The 17,564-nt window shown below is 40.3% G+C and overlaps 1 protein-coding gene across 7 annotated transcripts in view; it reads left to right on the forward strand.

Moving 5' to 3' along the window:
* The window catches only part of NDC1 (NDC1 transmembrane nucleoporin), a 28,962-nt gene extending 16,970 nt beyond the window's left edge, over window positions 1–11,992 (forward strand). For 2 of the 7 annotated variants that reach the window (XM_037906087.2, XM_037906090.1), the window contains exons 10-18: window positions 1,979–2,060; window positions 3,467–3,664; window positions 4,549–4,815; window positions 5,637–5,755; window positions 6,076–6,126; window positions 7,721–7,784; window positions 9,327–9,427; window positions 10,387–10,547; window positions 11,684–11,992. In XM_037906087.2, the coding sequence (XP_037762015.1) occupies window positions 1,979–2,060; window positions 3,467–3,664; window positions 4,549–4,815; window positions 5,637–5,755; window positions 6,076–6,126; window positions 7,721–7,784; window positions 9,327–9,427; window positions 10,387–10,547; window positions 11,684–11,747 (1,107 nt within the window). In that variant the 3' untranslated portion in view covers window positions 11,748–11,992. Of the gene's footprint in view, window positions 1–1,978; window positions 2,061–3,466; window positions 3,665–4,548; window positions 4,816–5,636; window positions 5,756–6,075; window positions 6,127–7,720; window positions 7,785–9,326; window positions 9,428–10,386; window positions 10,548–11,683 lie in introns of those variants that run through there. The other 5 variants (XM_037906091.2, XM_043521053.1, XM_037906088.2 and 2 more) reach the window with 4 other exon arrangements.
* The last annotated feature ends 5,572 nt before the right edge of the window (window positions 11,993–17,564 follow it).

Below are 17,564 nucleotides of genomic sequence, written 5' to 3' on the forward strand. Positions count from 1 at the left end.
AGTGTCAGCGTAAACATTGCATGGCTTACATCGACTGTTGCTGGCTTTCAGAAGCTGTCCCACAGTGCCACACACTGACAGTTCAATCAGTGCAAGCGCTCCTTGTGAAGATGCGCACCACTGACGCAATGAGCGTAGTGTGGACACACAAGTGATTGAATTACTGTGGTGGCTGTACGTCGACGTAACTTAGGTCAATATAGTTTTGTAATGTAGACATACCCTAAGACTCCCTGACTGCAGATAATGGGAGACTTAAGTATAATAATTTTGACTGCAGCAAATGTTCCTTTAAAAAAATCAGCCTAATTCAGAACAGTCAGAAACATTGTGCAGTGCTTAAACTTCTGTCTGTGGGTTTCATAGTGATGCCTTATGTTTGTTTGCTGTACAGGATCAGTGTTTAAGCTGAAGGAAGATTAATTTAGGTAGAAGGAAGCAGTTTCTGGTATTTTATATCACGTGTACAATACTGTACACTTCTGTTAAAACAGAGCATATATGAAATTCCATTCACTTTGTGTTAACTGCTTTTCAAGCTTGTATCTTTGTCAGATGAATAGGCACTGTTCAGAATTACATGTATGAGATTAAATATATGCACATTTTTGTGTACTCAACGCTTCTGATGCTGCTGCATATCTCCTATTGTTTATCCCTGTTTCCTATCTTCAAGACCCAACATTTCCTTGGATTTTCTGTCCTCAGTAAAAATATATATTTCTAAAAAGGCAATAACACAAAAATTAACATTATTCACAAATTGTAGTGGCAAACGTCCTGTGAATTTAACCACGATAAATGTAGAACTTTGCGTTCTGAAGTGACAAATGTAGTGCTTGAACCAATTTACTAAATGTTGCTCTTATTTTGAGGTGTGAAGGCTCAAATTGGTGTTTTACAAATGATCTAGCTGAGAATATTTCCTTGCACAGGCAAGTGCTATAGTTAATGATTTCAGAGACTTATAGCTTATTTTAACACTACTGCTGAGATGCATTACAACTCCCAGTGTTTCCAGTTCTATTACATTTTGGAAGAGGGCTTGCAGAAGAGAAGTGACCATCAACAGAATTTAACATGTGCAAAGCCTAGTTTGTAATGATTCCTGAAATTGTAATCTCATCTTTATTAAAAGCGTAATTTATAACTGCATTTTGTTTATCTGCAGGATTTGAGAAATCACACCAGTGATACTCAGACTCAGGCTTGGGAGCAGCAAGTGGCTCCTTTAATGTGTCTCCTGCTGCTTTTTGCAGCACATGATATTAAATCACTGTGTGATATAATTATTAATCAATCAGGATGCTTATGTAGTATGAATATAGAGTATTATAGTAAATGAAACAATGAATTTACATTACTGAGGCTCTTTTGGGTAATGTTGATTGCTAATTTGGCTCTTGAACCATTGAGGTCTGTGTATCACTGAATCACAGTATTTTGGGGCATCTATTTGGTCCTTGATAAATGTTCAGAAAAGCACTGACACAATTTTTAAATAGTATGACTGACTTGTTATGTAGCCGTGGCAGGCAATGAGAGAACTTACCTTAAAATTATGCTTTCATTTCAATGTAAATTCCATGATTTCTGTCTTGTGTTTAACCACTAGAGCCAGAAATTGGCACTTTAGACTACTCAATGACAAATGAAATGGCATAAAGTCTGCAAAGTTTTCTACAAAGTTCTGATTCACTCAACAGCCCCAATATGAAATTAATCTTTTTCCAGTGGTCAAAGTGAGGGAATCATTCTCCCATTGTTCAGCCTGATTAAATGTTTTTCAGTCATGTGGCTGAATTTTGCCCACAGTTATGGTATCTGTGCACAAATCCCATTGACTTCATTAGGGATAGCATTTTTAGGAAGAATTCTGTGCTGAAATCCAAAAACAAAACCAGTAGATTTTGACTGAAGTGAGTATAAGTGGTCAACTTCTTTTTATAACTTATTAAAACATTTTCCTCCTTTGTAGTTCTTGGCCTTACAGGACTTGATGTTACTTTCCCAGTATTCTCCTGTGCGACGACAAGAGGTCTTCAGCCTCAGTCAGCCAGGTATTGGTAAAATTAATTCTCCATGGCTATAAACTTTTAAGAACTGTTCTAATCGTAAGATTTTTTTAAATAATCTAATAATTTGAAGCATGCTTCATAAACCACGGGGACTTATATATAAAAAGACCCTGGCATCAGTTTGGCATCATTTGGAGGAGCCTTGATAGTGTTGTGTCCTCTACTAAACTCACCAAATACTAGTGCCTGCTGTTTGTTAAATGATAACTGTGAGGTGGGTCCTAGAGCAGGGGTGGCCAACCTGAGCCTGAGATGGAGCCAGAATTTACCAATGTACATTGCCAAAGAGGCACAGTAATACGTCAGCAGCTCCCCACCCTGCTCCCAGCGCCTCCCACCCACTGGCAGCCCTGCCAATCAGCGCCTCCCCCTCCCTTCCCACACCTCCCAATCAGCTGTTTTGTGGCATGCAGGAGGCTCAGGTGGACGGGGAGGAGTGAGGTCATGGCAGGCTCAGGAGGTGTGGCGGGAAGGGGTGGAGTGGGGGCAGGGCCTGTGGCAGAGCCAGGGGTTGAGCAGTGAGCACCCCCCAGCACATTGGAAAGTTGGTGCCTGTAGCTCCAGCCCCAGAGTCGGTGCCTGTACAAGGAGCCGCGTATTAACTTCTGAAGAGCCGCATGGGGCTCTGGAGCCACAGGTTGGCCATCCCTGACCTACAGTATCAAAAGCAGAGTGGTATTGACATCACAGATCATAAGTTTAAACCAAATGATAGAATAACAGATGTGCATAAAAGCCTACTGTGAGGATGTGAGTGAGATGGAACCAAGCATAACAAATGAATCAACCCTGCAGCTGTGAAAGCAAACAGTTGCTGTGATATAAAATAAAGTGTATGAGACTCCTAACATACTAAGAGATGCTGTAGGAGGTCAATAAAAACTGTCTTGAGTCCACTGGGGAACTTTTGTTGCACCTCATCAGGCATTCTGGTGTTATGGACTAGCTTCAAAAGACTAGCTTCAAAACTCTTTATTACCATAACTGACATCACTTTTTTGGTAGTCTTAAGTCTCAAACCTACTAAGCAACTAATGGGCCCAAATTCAGCCCTCCAATCTGCCCATGAAACTCTCATTGAGATTACTGGGAGCAGCAAGTGTGGCTTGAAGGTTAGAATTTGGGCAACTGTCTGGAGCAGCAAGTGTGACTTGAAGGTAGAATTTGGGCAACTGTCTGTCGCGTATCTGGTGACTAAAAACTCTCTCAGGGTGAAAATGCAGCATGGCTTTCCTAGGAATTTCATGTTTCAGATAATTCCCTAAGCTTGTACTAAAAGTAAAAGCAAACATAAACACAACTGTCAAAACAGACTTGGTGGTACCTGTGACTTGAGTAGAGAGAGAACATCTGTTGTGCCTTCAAATAATTTTTCTGTGTTCTGGTAGGTGGGCATCCTCACAACTGGACAGCAATATCAAAAGAGTGCTTGACTCTTTTGAGTGACTTGACGCAGAAGCTGATTATGCAGCAGGAAGCTGCAGCTACAAATGGGAGAGTGAAACAGCCATCTACAGGAGAAGTAGGAAGATCCCTGAGATCTTCAGGTATCTTTGGATGGGAGAAGATTCACAATAGCTGTTGTGGTGAGGTTTAAACCTGCATACCCCCAAAAGACATGCTGTATTGCAAGGGGTAATGTAATAATACTAGTATAAATTAATATGGAGAACCAAGTGGGTGGTTGTACTGTTCTCCAGTATTAAGGGAACACTGTTAGCTTAAAAATAATTGTTTTTTAACCTACTTTTGTTACAAGTAACACCAAAGCGAACTAAAACGGAAAACTTGGAGAGAGAAGACCTTTTCCAGGTTACTTAGTGCACTTGATAGCACTCTTGTTGTCTTTTTTTTCTTCCATATTTGTGTGGCTTAAGGAAGTCAAACTATTACTTTTTTTACTAAGTGGTGGAACCTGTTGTAGAGAGGGCTAAAATGTTGCTATAACCCATCTTCTGACTCTGGTGCTGCCTGTAATTTACTATTGCTAGTTTTAAGGTGGTAAAATTAGTCTTGTTCTAGTGCTGTAGGAGTTCGAGGAACATTTGTTATGATTCAGCTAGTGTTGGTGTAGGAATGTGCAAATAACACTTTAAGGAGAGGCTAGACATGCTGTTTACCAAATTGTCTCGGAATAAGAACTGGAAGTACAAATATTGTACAGAAAATGTCAATCTGTATTGGTGTGTATTTAAAAAAAAAAAAAAAAAATCCATGAAGGTCCTCCTTAGCTTTTGCAATTCTTAAATCCATAGATAAGATTGAACGTAGACTAAAAAGTAAGGGTTCTGAATGTAACGGTGGTAATAGACTTCCAATGGAAACCGTATATCTTGCATTAAGAACTCTCACCAGAAATTGAGTGCTGAAATAGCTATGGGAATAGTAACCTTAGGGGAGACACTAGTAGAAAAATGGGTTGACATATGCCAGCTTGTGTGTCTCCATGCAATGTGTTCTTTATCACCAGAAGCAGCTGTTACAGAAGAAATGGCCTTCCAGACACAGAGATATAATGTCGTTTCGAGAGCCCACATACCTTCCCTGGTTAAATCATCCCTCTTGCCTCTAAAGGCATTGTCTACATCTGATCTTGGAAGCTCTTTTGGTTCACCTCTCAGTTCTCCTGCTCTAAATCACAAGGCTGGAATTCTGGATTTAAACTCTCCTTGGCATGGATCAGTCCAAAGTCCTCATGTTATGAGAAGAGGACCAAAGCTGTGGACATCAAGTTCAGGTGGGGATCTTCAGTTTCAATTCCCTCTCATCCTCCTCTCTGTAGGTATAATTGGAATATTGTCTTGACTGCACAAATCCTTATCTTTGGAGTTAAACGATTGGTCTATGGGGAGGGTAGCTATTTTTCTCAAACTCGACTGGATTTCTCTTGTAGATCTCAAAAAGAAAAGGCGTACTTGTGGCACCTTAGAGACTAACCAATTTATTTGAGCATAAGCTTTCGTGAGCTACAGCTCACTTCATCGGATGCATACTGTGGAAAGTGTAGAAGATCTTTTTATATACACATAAAGCATGAAAAAATACCTCCTCCCACCCCACTCTCCTGCTGGTAATAGCTTATCTAAAGTGATCACTCTCCTTACAATGTGTATGATAATCAAGGTGGGCCATTTCCAGCACAAATCCAGGGTTTAACAAGAGCGTCGGGGGGGGGGGGAGGGGGAGGGAATTATGCAAGGTAACCTATTTCCCCTTGTTTTTTCCTACAATCCCCCCCCCCGAGACGTTCTTGTTAAACCCTGGGATTTGTGCTGGAAATGGCCCACCTTGATTATCATACACATTGTAAGGAGAGTGATCACTTTAGATAAGCTATTACCAGCAGGAGAGTGGGGTGGGAGGAGGTATTTTTTCATGCTTTGTGTGTATATAAAAAGATCTTCTACACTTTCCACAGTATGCATCCGATGAAGTGAGCTGTAGCTCACGAAAGCTTATGCTCAAATAAATTGGTTAGTCTCTAAGGTGCCACAAGTACTCCTTTTCTTTTTGCGAATACAGACTAACACGGCTGTTACTCTGAAACCTGTCTTGTAGATCTGCAAATGAATGGCTCTCCTCAAGCGTCCTTCCCTGTGATCTCTGTTGCAAGAGTTGGTAATGAAGCAATACAACCAAGCTTTATTTATACATGGCTCCAGAACAAGCAAGAGCAGGTGGAGTAAAAATTGCATTACGAACCAGTTAAAACCAGCTTCTGTTTTTGTATGTAGCATGTAAGATTGGAGTTTTTTTGGTTTGTTTTTTAAAAAGGGAAACTTCATCCTATTGTATGACCTTTCTCCTCAGATTATCTGACCTAATCTTAATTTTTTAAAAAATTTTTTAAAAACCACCCTAATTCTTCAAAACACTCTTCTCTGTATAGAAAGTTTAGGGACTATAAGGTTGTGGAAGGGTTAAATTGCATATCAGAAAGGTTGCCTGTGTGTGTGTATTTATTTCTTAATCTTCATTTTTTCGCTCTTTTACTCAGGTTAGGAGTTTCTTGTCAAAACGAGTGCTGATAATGTATTTCTTCAGCAAGGTAAGGATGAATGTATGTTTTGTGACAGCATTTGATTGGGTACACCAGAAACACATGGGCAGAAATGGGTTCTAATCCTGTATTAAGTGAACTCTCTAAATTTGGTAGTAACATTTCTAGAACATCTTTTATTCCAAGATCTTACTGCATTTTACATACTGTTGTACTGAAGCCTCCAATATTGGAATCATGTATAGAAGCATTACTGTTCTTTACCACAGGTAAACTGAGGTGCATAAATTGCAATTTCCCCAAAGTCCCACGTAGCATCCGGGCCAAAATTAGAACTTAGGAATCCTGACTTCATATCATTACACTAACTGCTAGATAACAGTCTCTAGTTATACCACTTAAAACCAGACTTCTCAGGAGGTTGGCTCTTGTGAGGTGGACAAACAACGGGAACTTTCCATAAATCCTTTTGTCAGATGGTCAACCTGCTAGAAACTTTTTTTTTAAATATTAATATTGGCACAAAAGATTAAATAAAATAAATAGGTAGAGCTCAGTATTTTTTTTAAACTGTAGATTTAGTTTAATTGACATACATGATCCAATAATGTGATAAAATTATTCAAAGGATTTCCCTTAATTCTGCTTTTAATCTTTCATAGACTTAAATGAGCATTACCACTGGGCCAGGTCATGTCCCCCCATGTCTCTGCACAGAGGGACCCTCTGCATGCAGATCTCCTCTGCCTAGGATCAAGGGAGGGGTTCACCTGCCTCATGGCAATTTTTATTCCCAGTTCTGGCCCCACAGAGACCCTTGTGAAGTCTGGGGTAGAGACTGGGCTATATTGGGCCAGTCAGTGGAGCTATGGCATGTACATTGTCCCTCAAGCACAGGGCTTAATTTGTGCCAGGGCTGAGCCCCGGCACCTCTAGGCTTGGCAGTTCATAGCCCCGGCACCTCTGGGCTTGCTGTGTCTGTTAGGAAAGTAAAAAAACTGCTTCAGCCCCGGCACCTCTTTCATTACAAATTAAGCACTGCTCACGCCCCGTTGAAGTTAGTCAGAACAGATTATATAGCCCTATTTTTTGTGAAGTCCCCACTCATGGTTTTCGTGGGCAACTGCAATCAGGAAACTGGGGGTACCACTCGGGGGGCAGAGCTAATGTGCCTGTACAGGGCTTTTAAATGGCCCGGGCCTCCCATGCATCTTCTGAGAGCTGCCTGTTTTACAGGTGGGTCCTGCAGCCTTTTCTGTCAGGGTGGGAGGTGATACATAAATACAAGTAGCTTGCCAGATCCTGGGTTAGGTCTGCCCCGCATTTTGAAGCGTGGTTATTTTGTGCAGGCATGCAGATCCCATGGCGGACATTAGCTGCAATGGAGATGAGCGTGCTGTAACTATTTAGAGCAGGCAAATCCCAGTTAAATGGTTTGGTACCTACAGTAGACGCCAGTAAAACTCTATAGCAAATCTTTTCCGGTGGGGACTACACTGTATAACTGTGTATACTGGGCATTTATAGTCTTGTTAAAGAATGTTTGGGGTTGTATTTGAAACAAACAACTTTGATGGCTGGCTGACTGGGGTGGGGCGGGGAAACCTATATGCTTTTCTGAAATCTTATGCTTTCTCCTCAGCATCCAGAGGCCTTGATCCAGGCTGTCTTTTCTGATGCCCAAATGCACATTTGGGCATTAGAAGGTAAGCAACCTCCATTTGAATTTGTGTTCGTTATTCTGGGTTTGTGGTACAACAGCAGTGGACATCGTGAAAGGGCCCCAATTCCAGACTTGCCGTATCCATTACTATGTAAATGGATTTAAATAAAGCTCTTCCATTGTAAGTATAACCCACACTCACACCGTGTGGCTGTTTGTCCACCTCTAGTGGCTGGACTATATAGATCGGACTCTGCTATTGGCTTTGAGCTAGCAGACTTGGATCTCTTAGCTCAAGCAGTCGATGTTCACGGTTTTAGATCCAAAAATCCTGGGTTTAATCCCCACAGTTGATACCCATCTGGGGCAACAAGTTACTTCTGTTTTTAGTGAAGCATATGCAACATTGAACTTGTAACATAAGACCACAAAAGGAAACCCATTTTCAATTAAGGCACACTGTCAGTACTTTTCCCTGTTCAGCACAGAACCCAGCACTATACCGGTTCCCTGTTGGATAATCTCAGAGCAGTGTGAGATGCTGTAATACTAAACAATAATGTAATCTTAAGAACACAAGCATTCTCTATACAAACATCGGAAGACTGTGCTTGCCCCAAGAAATTACATTCTGAGTTAAGACAAACAATAGGTGGAAGTAATGGAGGGAGGTGGAGTGGAGAGAACAAAGGTAACAGCGATGAAAACGCATGGTTGCATCAGGTAGCTATTTGCCCAGTTTGGAGAGTTTTTTAAATAGAGACACATGAGCAATAGATATTATAGCAATAATTCCTGCTGGCAGTCTGCCTAGTCATGACCAACATAATTGACTGATTATTTATATTATGTTAGTACCTAGAAACCCCATTGTGCTAGGCTAGGCACTGTACAGCAAACTAAAGACTGCAATCCCTGTGCTAGAAAACTGGCAATTTACATAAGACAGAATTCAAAAGACAAAGGGGGCAAGGGTGAGTTCAGGGGGATAAGAACTATAAATTAAACATAGTTTGGCAGAAAAACAGATGTGACAGTTTGCCATTTACCTACCAGTGCCAGATGGAAGTGACTTGTGGGTATCATGGCAGAGGTAAGTTTTGAGAAGGGATTTAAAAGAATAAAGTGGAAGTTTTACCAATATGTGAAGGAAGTATTGCCCATGCAAAATGGGCAGTGTGGGTTAACTAACTGTTAATGGTTCCTAACGGGATAATGCTTGGTTAGAGCTATGGAGCTAGTTCTGGTGATCTCTAAGTGTAAGACTTGCAAGGTGATGGGAAAGGCAGCAAAGGTAGATGGGCAGCTAAGGCAACAAATCTGGGGATAGTTCATACCATGGAGCAAGTTAGAGGAGCCTCAGGACAGCTGTAACCTGCACCTGGCTGCACTATACTTCAAGGGATCTCCCCCACACTAGTGGAATCTTCATGTTGCAGATGCTGTAAGCTGCAGTGGGGGCCAGGAACTGGCCCATTAAATCCCTAGAATTGCACCATGTTTGTTCCGTTTCTGGAGGCTAAATTAAGATTAGTTAGGTCTTCACTATATTAGACTTAATATTAACTTCTTTCTTTGCTTGGAGGTCTATCTCGTTTGGTAGCTGCCTCATTTACTGAAGACCGATTTGGAGTTGTCCAAACTACACTGCCAGCTATTCTGAATACCTTACTGACTCTTCAGGAGGTGAGGATCCTTGACATCTCCTTAGTGCAACACTAGTTCAAGGGGGAAGTTTTCCTGTTCATTTTCCTGTGTCTCACTGTGGCACTGCTGACTGACTATAAAACGAAACACTTCTGTCACCACTTAAAATGGCTTATCGTAATCTTCAGTTAAGCTAAACAAAGCACCAGAGTCCTTTTTTAGACTGAATAAATACCTCATTAGATCCTTCTTAACTGACATTGCACTTGGAAAGTTTTTTAAATAAATTATACAAAATGCTCAATTATAAACATTGTCTCATGGAAGTAACTATTATTATAGTGTCAACGTAAGCGTTTAGGATTTAATCTTCAGCTTGATCACAGACATCCCTCACATGTAACGTACAGCATTTCAATTTCAGAGCCAACAAATTTCAGGAGATCAAACCTGTTTCATGTTTCTCAGCAAATATTAGAGCATTACTTTAGAAGCAATTATCATATCACTACATGATGTATTTGGGAGTGTGTTAATCACACAGATGTGTCTCCAAGGTAATGTTATGTGCCATTTATTATAATCACTGTTCTGTCTTAATGGCAGATTCTCAGAATTTTAGAGAGAATTAAAATTAGTCAGCTGAAGACATTCCAAAACCATGCAATGGAGCTGCTTCCTTATTTCTAAAAGATTAGTCATGGCAAAGTTGGGAATTCTTCCTTCTACTTCAGTGTTTGTACTATGTTCAGCATTTAAAGAATATAAAATGAGATTCTCCATTTATGGAAAGTCTGCTCCTGTATTTCCATTAGCCAAGATGCAGAAGGAATGCTGGGTCAAGCTGTCTCCAATCTTTTTTTACTCGTCAGTGGTGAAACTTCTGAATTTGCTGTTTGTTCGTCTCTTCGCTTTACTTGGCACAACCACCTATGCTGCTAGAGTTTGTCTGAAATAGATTCAACAGAACAGTTCTTCTCATTCACTTGTCAATCCAGGTGGTAGATAAGCATTTCAAGCTGCCCCATGCTTCCAGCAAACCACCCAGGATTTCGGGAAGTCTGATGGATACCTCCTACAAAACGCTACGATTTGCGCTTAGAGCATCCCTGAAAACTGCGATATACCGGGTCACTACTACTTTTGGAGAACATCTAAAGTAAGGCCTTTTGTATTGGCAGCTTCCTGCTTAGTTCTGTTTAAATGAATGTAATAACAAAGGCCATGTCTACACTAGCACTTATGTCGGCAAAACTTTTGTCGCTCGGGGGTGTGAAAAAACCACCCCCGAGCGACAAAAGTTTCGCCGTCATAAGCACTCGTGTGCACAGTGCTATGCTGGCAGGAGATGCTTTTCCACTGCCATAGCTTTCGCTGCTCCTTGAGCTGGTTTTATTATGTCAACAGGAGAGCTCTCTCCCGTTAGCATAACACGGCTCCATGAGAGCTCTTACAGCAGCACACGTGGAGCAGTTCAGCTGTGCTGCTCTAAGCTTGTAAGTGTAGGCATGGCCCAAGTGTGCCTATGGAAAGGGAAGTCCCAGGAATAGGACCTTCGCAGGACATCAAGTAACAATTTCAGCTGTTGAAAACACAAAGGGAATTTTCCGAATTCCCCCTCCTAATGGCGATGAATGTGTAGTATTCACATGGATAATCATCTGTAGAGTCCTGATAGCCCCCAAACATGGGGCTTTGACTGTCAGGCTCTGGCTGGCTGTGCTGTTCTTGTAAAAGCAATAGGCAGCCTCATTCCTAATTTGTGGACATGCGAGTTGATGGAAGTTACATGAACTATGAGATCATCGTTCTTCTGTTGGCATTTGGCCACCGTGCTATTAACTTTGAAAGTAACAGTAACACATGAGCAACAACTACTTTATAAGGGATTTTTCCTTTGCAGACTTCAGATAGATATATTTAAAATAGATTGTTTACATTGGGAGAAGAGTTGCATGAATTTGTTAAATACTAAAGGAGCTTATAAGTGAATTACTGTTTAGGATCTTGTTTAAAAGAACAAATACCTTTCAGTAATTAAAACTATTTAATACTTTCATACATGAGAGCAGGTTTAAGAAGAAGTATCCAACTCCAAATCTGAATTTGCTTGTCTTTGCCCTTAATATTTGAATGTAGGTTTTTATTATATAAGACAGCTGGGTTTTCTAGATTTCTAATGGACTCCCAGCTATTGATTTCAGCTTGTACTTAAAATGTTTTGACATATGAGGCTTTGCTCTACAGTTGATGTAACATGTTAATGTACAATTTTATGCTTGTATTTTGTTCTAGTGCAGTTCAAGTGTCTGCAGAGCATAAGAAAAGACTTCAGCAGTTCTTGGAGTTCAAAGAATAGTTAAGTAAATTAAATAGGTTACGTTGCTGATACAGCTACAGATGGACAGTACATGTTTAGCATTCTTGAACTGGAAGAAAGTGGAACTAATTAATCAGTCTTCCTGTCTTGTTTGGTGGCCTTTTCAAAAAGTGTATTTTAAATGTAAATCATGGAATTTTTCAACTGTTAGCAGAATTACGAAAAAACTTCTGTTTGGATCACTTTACTTGATCTTTTGTATAATAAAGCTCTTTTTTTAAAAATGTCTTTGTTTAAATATTCTTGGCAATTGAAGAAACCTCAGTTCTCATTTTATGAGATTAGTATCTGCTTTTGAGGCGAACAGGGTTAATCTGTCACTTGTTTTACCAGGTATGTTTTGCCTGGAAGCTCATATTAAAGAATGAGGGGCAGATTTGCAAAGGTGCTTAGGCACTTAAAGATGCAGATATGCCCCTTGTAACACTTACACTAGGCACCTATGTGCATCTTTAGGCACCTGAATACCTTTGTAGATCTGGCCCTTAGCATTCTTTAGTGCAAGGAGTTTGTGCTTTAAGTGATTCAAAAGTATGAACGTTGTGCTATAGGCTAAAAGGGGCAACATTTCTGTCTGATGGCAAAATAGCTGCAAAACAAAATGGTGTGCAGAAAGCCATATCTAAAGAACACAAGCAAGTACTGTTTACTTTATAAAGTATATAGTTTGAGAAACTAGCAACTTGGATTTTAGTTTCAAGAGGGTGCAGAATTGTTACCGATGAGTGGCTTTTAAATTAAATTCGTCTATATAAAGACATGTAGAAAACATTAAAGTTAGTAAAGCTTGCCTAGTGAATTTCCAAATAGCAATTCTAAGGCTCTGTTGGATCATATTAAAGAAGTTCTGTATTAAAATCACAAATGAGTTTGATTCCCCATAGTTTAAATTCCAGGGTATTACTAATTAAGAGGTCTCTTGGTTTTTGGTAGTTTCTCTGCCTCTATGTGTGAAACTTGCAAGCTGCTAATTGTGTTAGTACATTCTAAGACAGAGTCTGTTCTCAAAAAGAAAAGGAGTACTTATGGCACCTTAGAGACTAACCAATTTATTTGAGCATAAGCTTTCGTGAGCTACAGCTCACTTCATTGGATGCATTCAGTGGCCACTTGATGACAGGTAGCAAGTAGTACATTCTGCAGTGACCCATTAGGGTTTTATGTTTAAAAAATGAACAGACTTGAGACATCTTGGCATTTGGCATTTACTATAAACTGATAACCTCAGTTTAAGGACTTGATGTTTAAATCCCACATAATTTAAGGTTTCCACTGAATTTAAGGTCTGCCTGGCATTTGGGCAGGATTTTTGTTCTTGACTGTTTGGCTTTTTTGTAATTTGACTTACTCATTTTTCATTATTACACAGTACACCTCGGCCAAAATATGGTCTGGTAACTCAATGAGTTACATCTTAGTACTGACTTGTTCAAATGGTTTTGTTAAAAGTTTCAAACACTTAAAAAATCTGCACCTGTTTTCTTAGCAGTACAGTAGGAAGGTGCACATGAGGAAGAACTCCTATGTACTATGAGTTGTAACCAGTTGTATTATGGCTGATACCAGGAGTCTTAAAATGCAGACTTCTGTCTGAAACTAAATGTTTGAGGTTGGTCCCCCTTGTTTTGCAATGGAGATTTACACATCTTCCCCCAACTACTATTGAGTAGGATTTGCTGAATCCTGTGAGAACTAGCTGGAGAGGTACTTTGCAAGGCAAGAACTGATTACTGTGTGATTTCTTTAAAAAGCTACAGCTCTCTGCTCAAAAGGATGGCTATTAAAAGTCACAGAAGAGTCCATGTCTCTCTTTTCATAGCTTTACCCTTGGTGGCATTGCCCTTCTTATAGGGTGACCAGATGTCCTGGATTTTATAAGGACAGTCCCGATTTTGGGGGCTTTTTCTTATATAGACACCTATTACCCCCTACCCGTGGTCCCGATTGTTCACACTTGCCCCCTGGTCACCCTACCTTCTTAAGCATATTCTTGATAGGGTTATGAGCATGAGATAGTGTTAAGTGAGCTGTAGCTCACAAGCTTATGCTCAAATAAATTGGTTAGTCTCTACGGTGCCTCAAGTACTCCTCTTCTTTTTGCGAATACAGACTAACACGGCTGCTCCTCTGAAACCTGTTAAATACAGCATTAGTTCTGTTTGTTTTGCTTTATCTCTAAATGGTATAAAATCCATATGCCTAGTCTGTAACAAACGGAAGAGGGGACTACTATACAGCCCAAATGGACGTGGGGGAGACCAGATTTGCTTTAATGTGTTTTTTTGTTTTTTTTGTTTTTTTTTTACTGCCTGCTAATTACTACTTCCCTCAGGGCCTAATAGATCAACACTTACAGCCTTTTTACATACAATTGCCTCTAAATAAAAATAGCCTTTATTTGCAACCTGTGTCTGAAATGAAATTGGGATTCTTTGTCCTGTCCATCACTGCAGCCTCAGTCTGCAGTGTGGTTAGTGGAGGAGAAATTGTAAAACGTTTCTACAGTTGGGTCTCACCATTAGTTCAATTCATATAAGGCAAACTGCATACAGCAAGTGGTGAGACCTGCTTCACTAAGCTGAGCTGTTGCTGTTTACTGTGTTGTCTGTTGAAAGTGAAAGTAAATCCAACCAAGTGGGGTTGGTTGTGGTGAGAATTTTATGAACCCGTCACCTTTCTAAAAAAGTTAACGGTAGCAGAATGTCTGAAATGAGCTGGGTGCAGCTTTAACTAGCTTCTGTTGAAGTGCACAGTTTTCTTTTAAAATAAAGGTTGAAGTTCTGGGCCTATTATAAGTAATCATTGAAGTGGGATTGTAAAATTAACTTTGCTATTTACAAACCTGTGGACCTCCTCTTACTTTCCAAGTTAAACTTTGAAAAGGATCTGAATGAACAAAGTATCAACAGGGGATTAGTAGGCAAAGGTAGCTAAACTTTGAGATTTAGCCGGTTGGTCTGACACTTTTCTCTCTGGAAAACTGGTGCATGATTTCTCAACCTCTGCTCAAAGCCTAAATACATCCCTGAAATGAAGCGGTCTCGGCCTTCAGAGTAGTGTTCTTGGACAGAGACTGCATTGAGCTAAGGCACAATGTCTGTAACGTACAAATAGCTTTTTGTGGAGCAGCCAGCTCCCAGCTGCTGAGAGGCATGCCTGGCTTCTAGGTCAGTGCCTCCTTCCATGATTAGCCCCTCAGACACAAACAGCTGGAGAGGCTATCTGCTCTCTTTCCCCTTCTGCCCTCTATTTTTCTCTACTTTTGATGTTTGTCTCTTTTTTAACTTTTCAAGTCTCAACCTCTGACCAATGAATTTGTTTTTTCTTCCCCAGTTTATCAACAATTGTAAACTTCCCTAAAGTAACAGAGTATGCTGAGCAAAAGTGATGGGTCATACAACAACTTATATAAGATGCACCATAAAGCTCCCACAAGGTGTCAAAATGTCATGCATCACATCTATTGTTTGCCCAGTCTAATGGTTCTTAAGCACCATTCACTGGCTAATGTATTTGGTACATGGTGGTAATTCTGGGGAGAACTTGGTAGGATTTGGGGAGTTTATATAGCACCTTTCAAGCTGAAGGCAGTCAAAGGATGATACAAATTATATCTAAGGATCACTTTCCACTGTAATTCAGCCATGCATAGGATAGCCAATGCTAAGCTAGTACAGTGTAATTTTGTGGGGGTGTTTTGGAGAAGGTTAGCTTAATTTAATGGTCTGTGTACTTGGTGAACAGGACAGCAGATAACTCTTTTCAAATCTTTTTTTGTTTGCCAGCAGAGGTCACTGCTCCAAACATATTTAGGAAAATAGCTAGATTGCAGGCTGATCTGCTTTTTAGTGGTGCTAGGGAAGGACATACTGAAAATTATCATGCCAAGCTTTATTTAAGGCCCCCATGCTGCAATGAGAATTGTGTAGGTGCATTCTTACAGCTGTGTAGAGCCCCATAGACTTCAGTAGGGCTGTTAGGGGCTTATTCCTTCACCCGCTTACTTCCCTGGTCCTTCTCGCATGAACAGAGAGCAACAATACCCGAAGTCCAAAGGTGCAAACAATTTGATGTTTATTGGGGTGAACCTCCAGCAAGCATGATTCCAGTTTCCTTCCTTAGTGTCCCCCTTCCCAGCTCTGACACTACAGAGCCTTACCTATGTCCCTGTTCCCATTCCCATTCCCACCCCCACCCTTAGCAAAACATGGTTCCAATTCCACACCCCCATTCCCTGTTCCCAGACTATATAGTAAAACTTGAGTTCTGCTTAGCTATACCTTAACCAATCATTTTCCTGAAATTTAACTAACCAATCCTAACATATTGTAACATGATTATTTAACCAATTATATCCCACCACCTTAATTAGTTTACACCCAGCAAAATTAATTATACAGCAGACAGAAACAATCACAGAACGAGACAGAGATTATACAGACAAACAATAGGGAAATCGGGACTACAGTGATAGAACAACAAAGAAATGAGGATTTCACATCCCAGCTATTGATAAGTGAGTTCTTGCCAGACAGGATGCTATCAAACTAAGTTTCCTTTTACATCTTCTAGGCACTTCCCTTTCTCTGGAGGTGATAGGCATTATCAGGACAGGATTGTATTCCTAACAGCCTAGTAGCACCTGATTTCAATGTGATTAGTTTGGAATGTTTGAGTAGCAGCCGTGTTAGTCTGTATTCGCAAAAAGAAAAGGAGGACTAGTGGCACCTTAGAGACTAACCAATTTATTTGGGCATAAGCTTTCGTGAGCTACAGCTCAAAGTTAGCTGTAGCTCACGAAAGCTTATGCTCAAATAAATTGGTTAGTCTCTAAGGTGCCACTAGTACTCCTTTAGTTTGGAATGTGAGGAAGTGACTATTTGCTTCCTAGTTTATGGCTGCTTCTGCTGCTTAGCCAAAGGCCTTAGCCTAAGAACAGGGCCTCAGACTGTCACAGTAAGAAAAGGCCCTTACACCAGCAAACAGTGATTTTGATTCTTTCTTTTATACCTCTATAACTAGCCAAGTGATCAGAATACACCTAAATTAGAATACAGGCCTTTACAGACAGGCCTGAATATCTATATCCTAACAAGGGCTTGGAATAGGTGCAGGAGCATGCATACAAGAAATTATAGACCGGTGAGTCTAACTTGGTTCCAGAGTCTTTCCAGGTATCAAATTATTAAACCATCAGTTTGTAAGAACCTAAAGAATAATAGGCTTATAAGAAATAGCCAGCATGGTTTTGTCAAAAGTCAATCATGCCAAGCCAGCCTAATTTCCTATATGAAAGGATTATTGGCTGGATAGATCACATTAACATCTTCCTCCCTATCTGTCTTGATTTTAGTAAGGCTTTTGACATAGTCCCATGTGACATTCTCATAGGCAAACTAGGGATAGGTTGTCTAGATGAAATTACTATAAAATGCATGCACAACTGGTTGGAAAAACTGTACTCAAAGAAAAGGAGTACTTGTGGCACCTTAGAGACTAACCAATTTATTTGAGCATAAGCTTTCGTGAGCTACAGCTCACTTCATCGGATGAAGTGAGCTGTAGCTCACGAAAGCTTATGCTCAAATAAATTGGTTAGTCTCTAAGGTGCTACTAGTACTCCTTTTCTTTCTGCGAATACACACTAACACGGCTGTTACTCTGAAACCTGTACTCAAAGAGTAGTTATCAATGGCTTGCTGTCAAACTGGGGGGATGTTTCTAAAATGGGCCCATAGGGGCATGTCCTGGGTCTGATACTATTTTAATATTAATTACTTGGACACTGGAATAGCG

The sequence above is a fragment of the Chelonia mydas genome, chromosome 8 (assembly GCF_015237465.2).
Source record: "Chelonia mydas isolate rCheMyd1 chromosome 8, rCheMyd1.pri.v2, whole genome shotgun sequence".
NCBI lineage: Eukaryota > Metazoa > Chordata > Testudines > Cheloniidae > Chelonia > Chelonia mydas.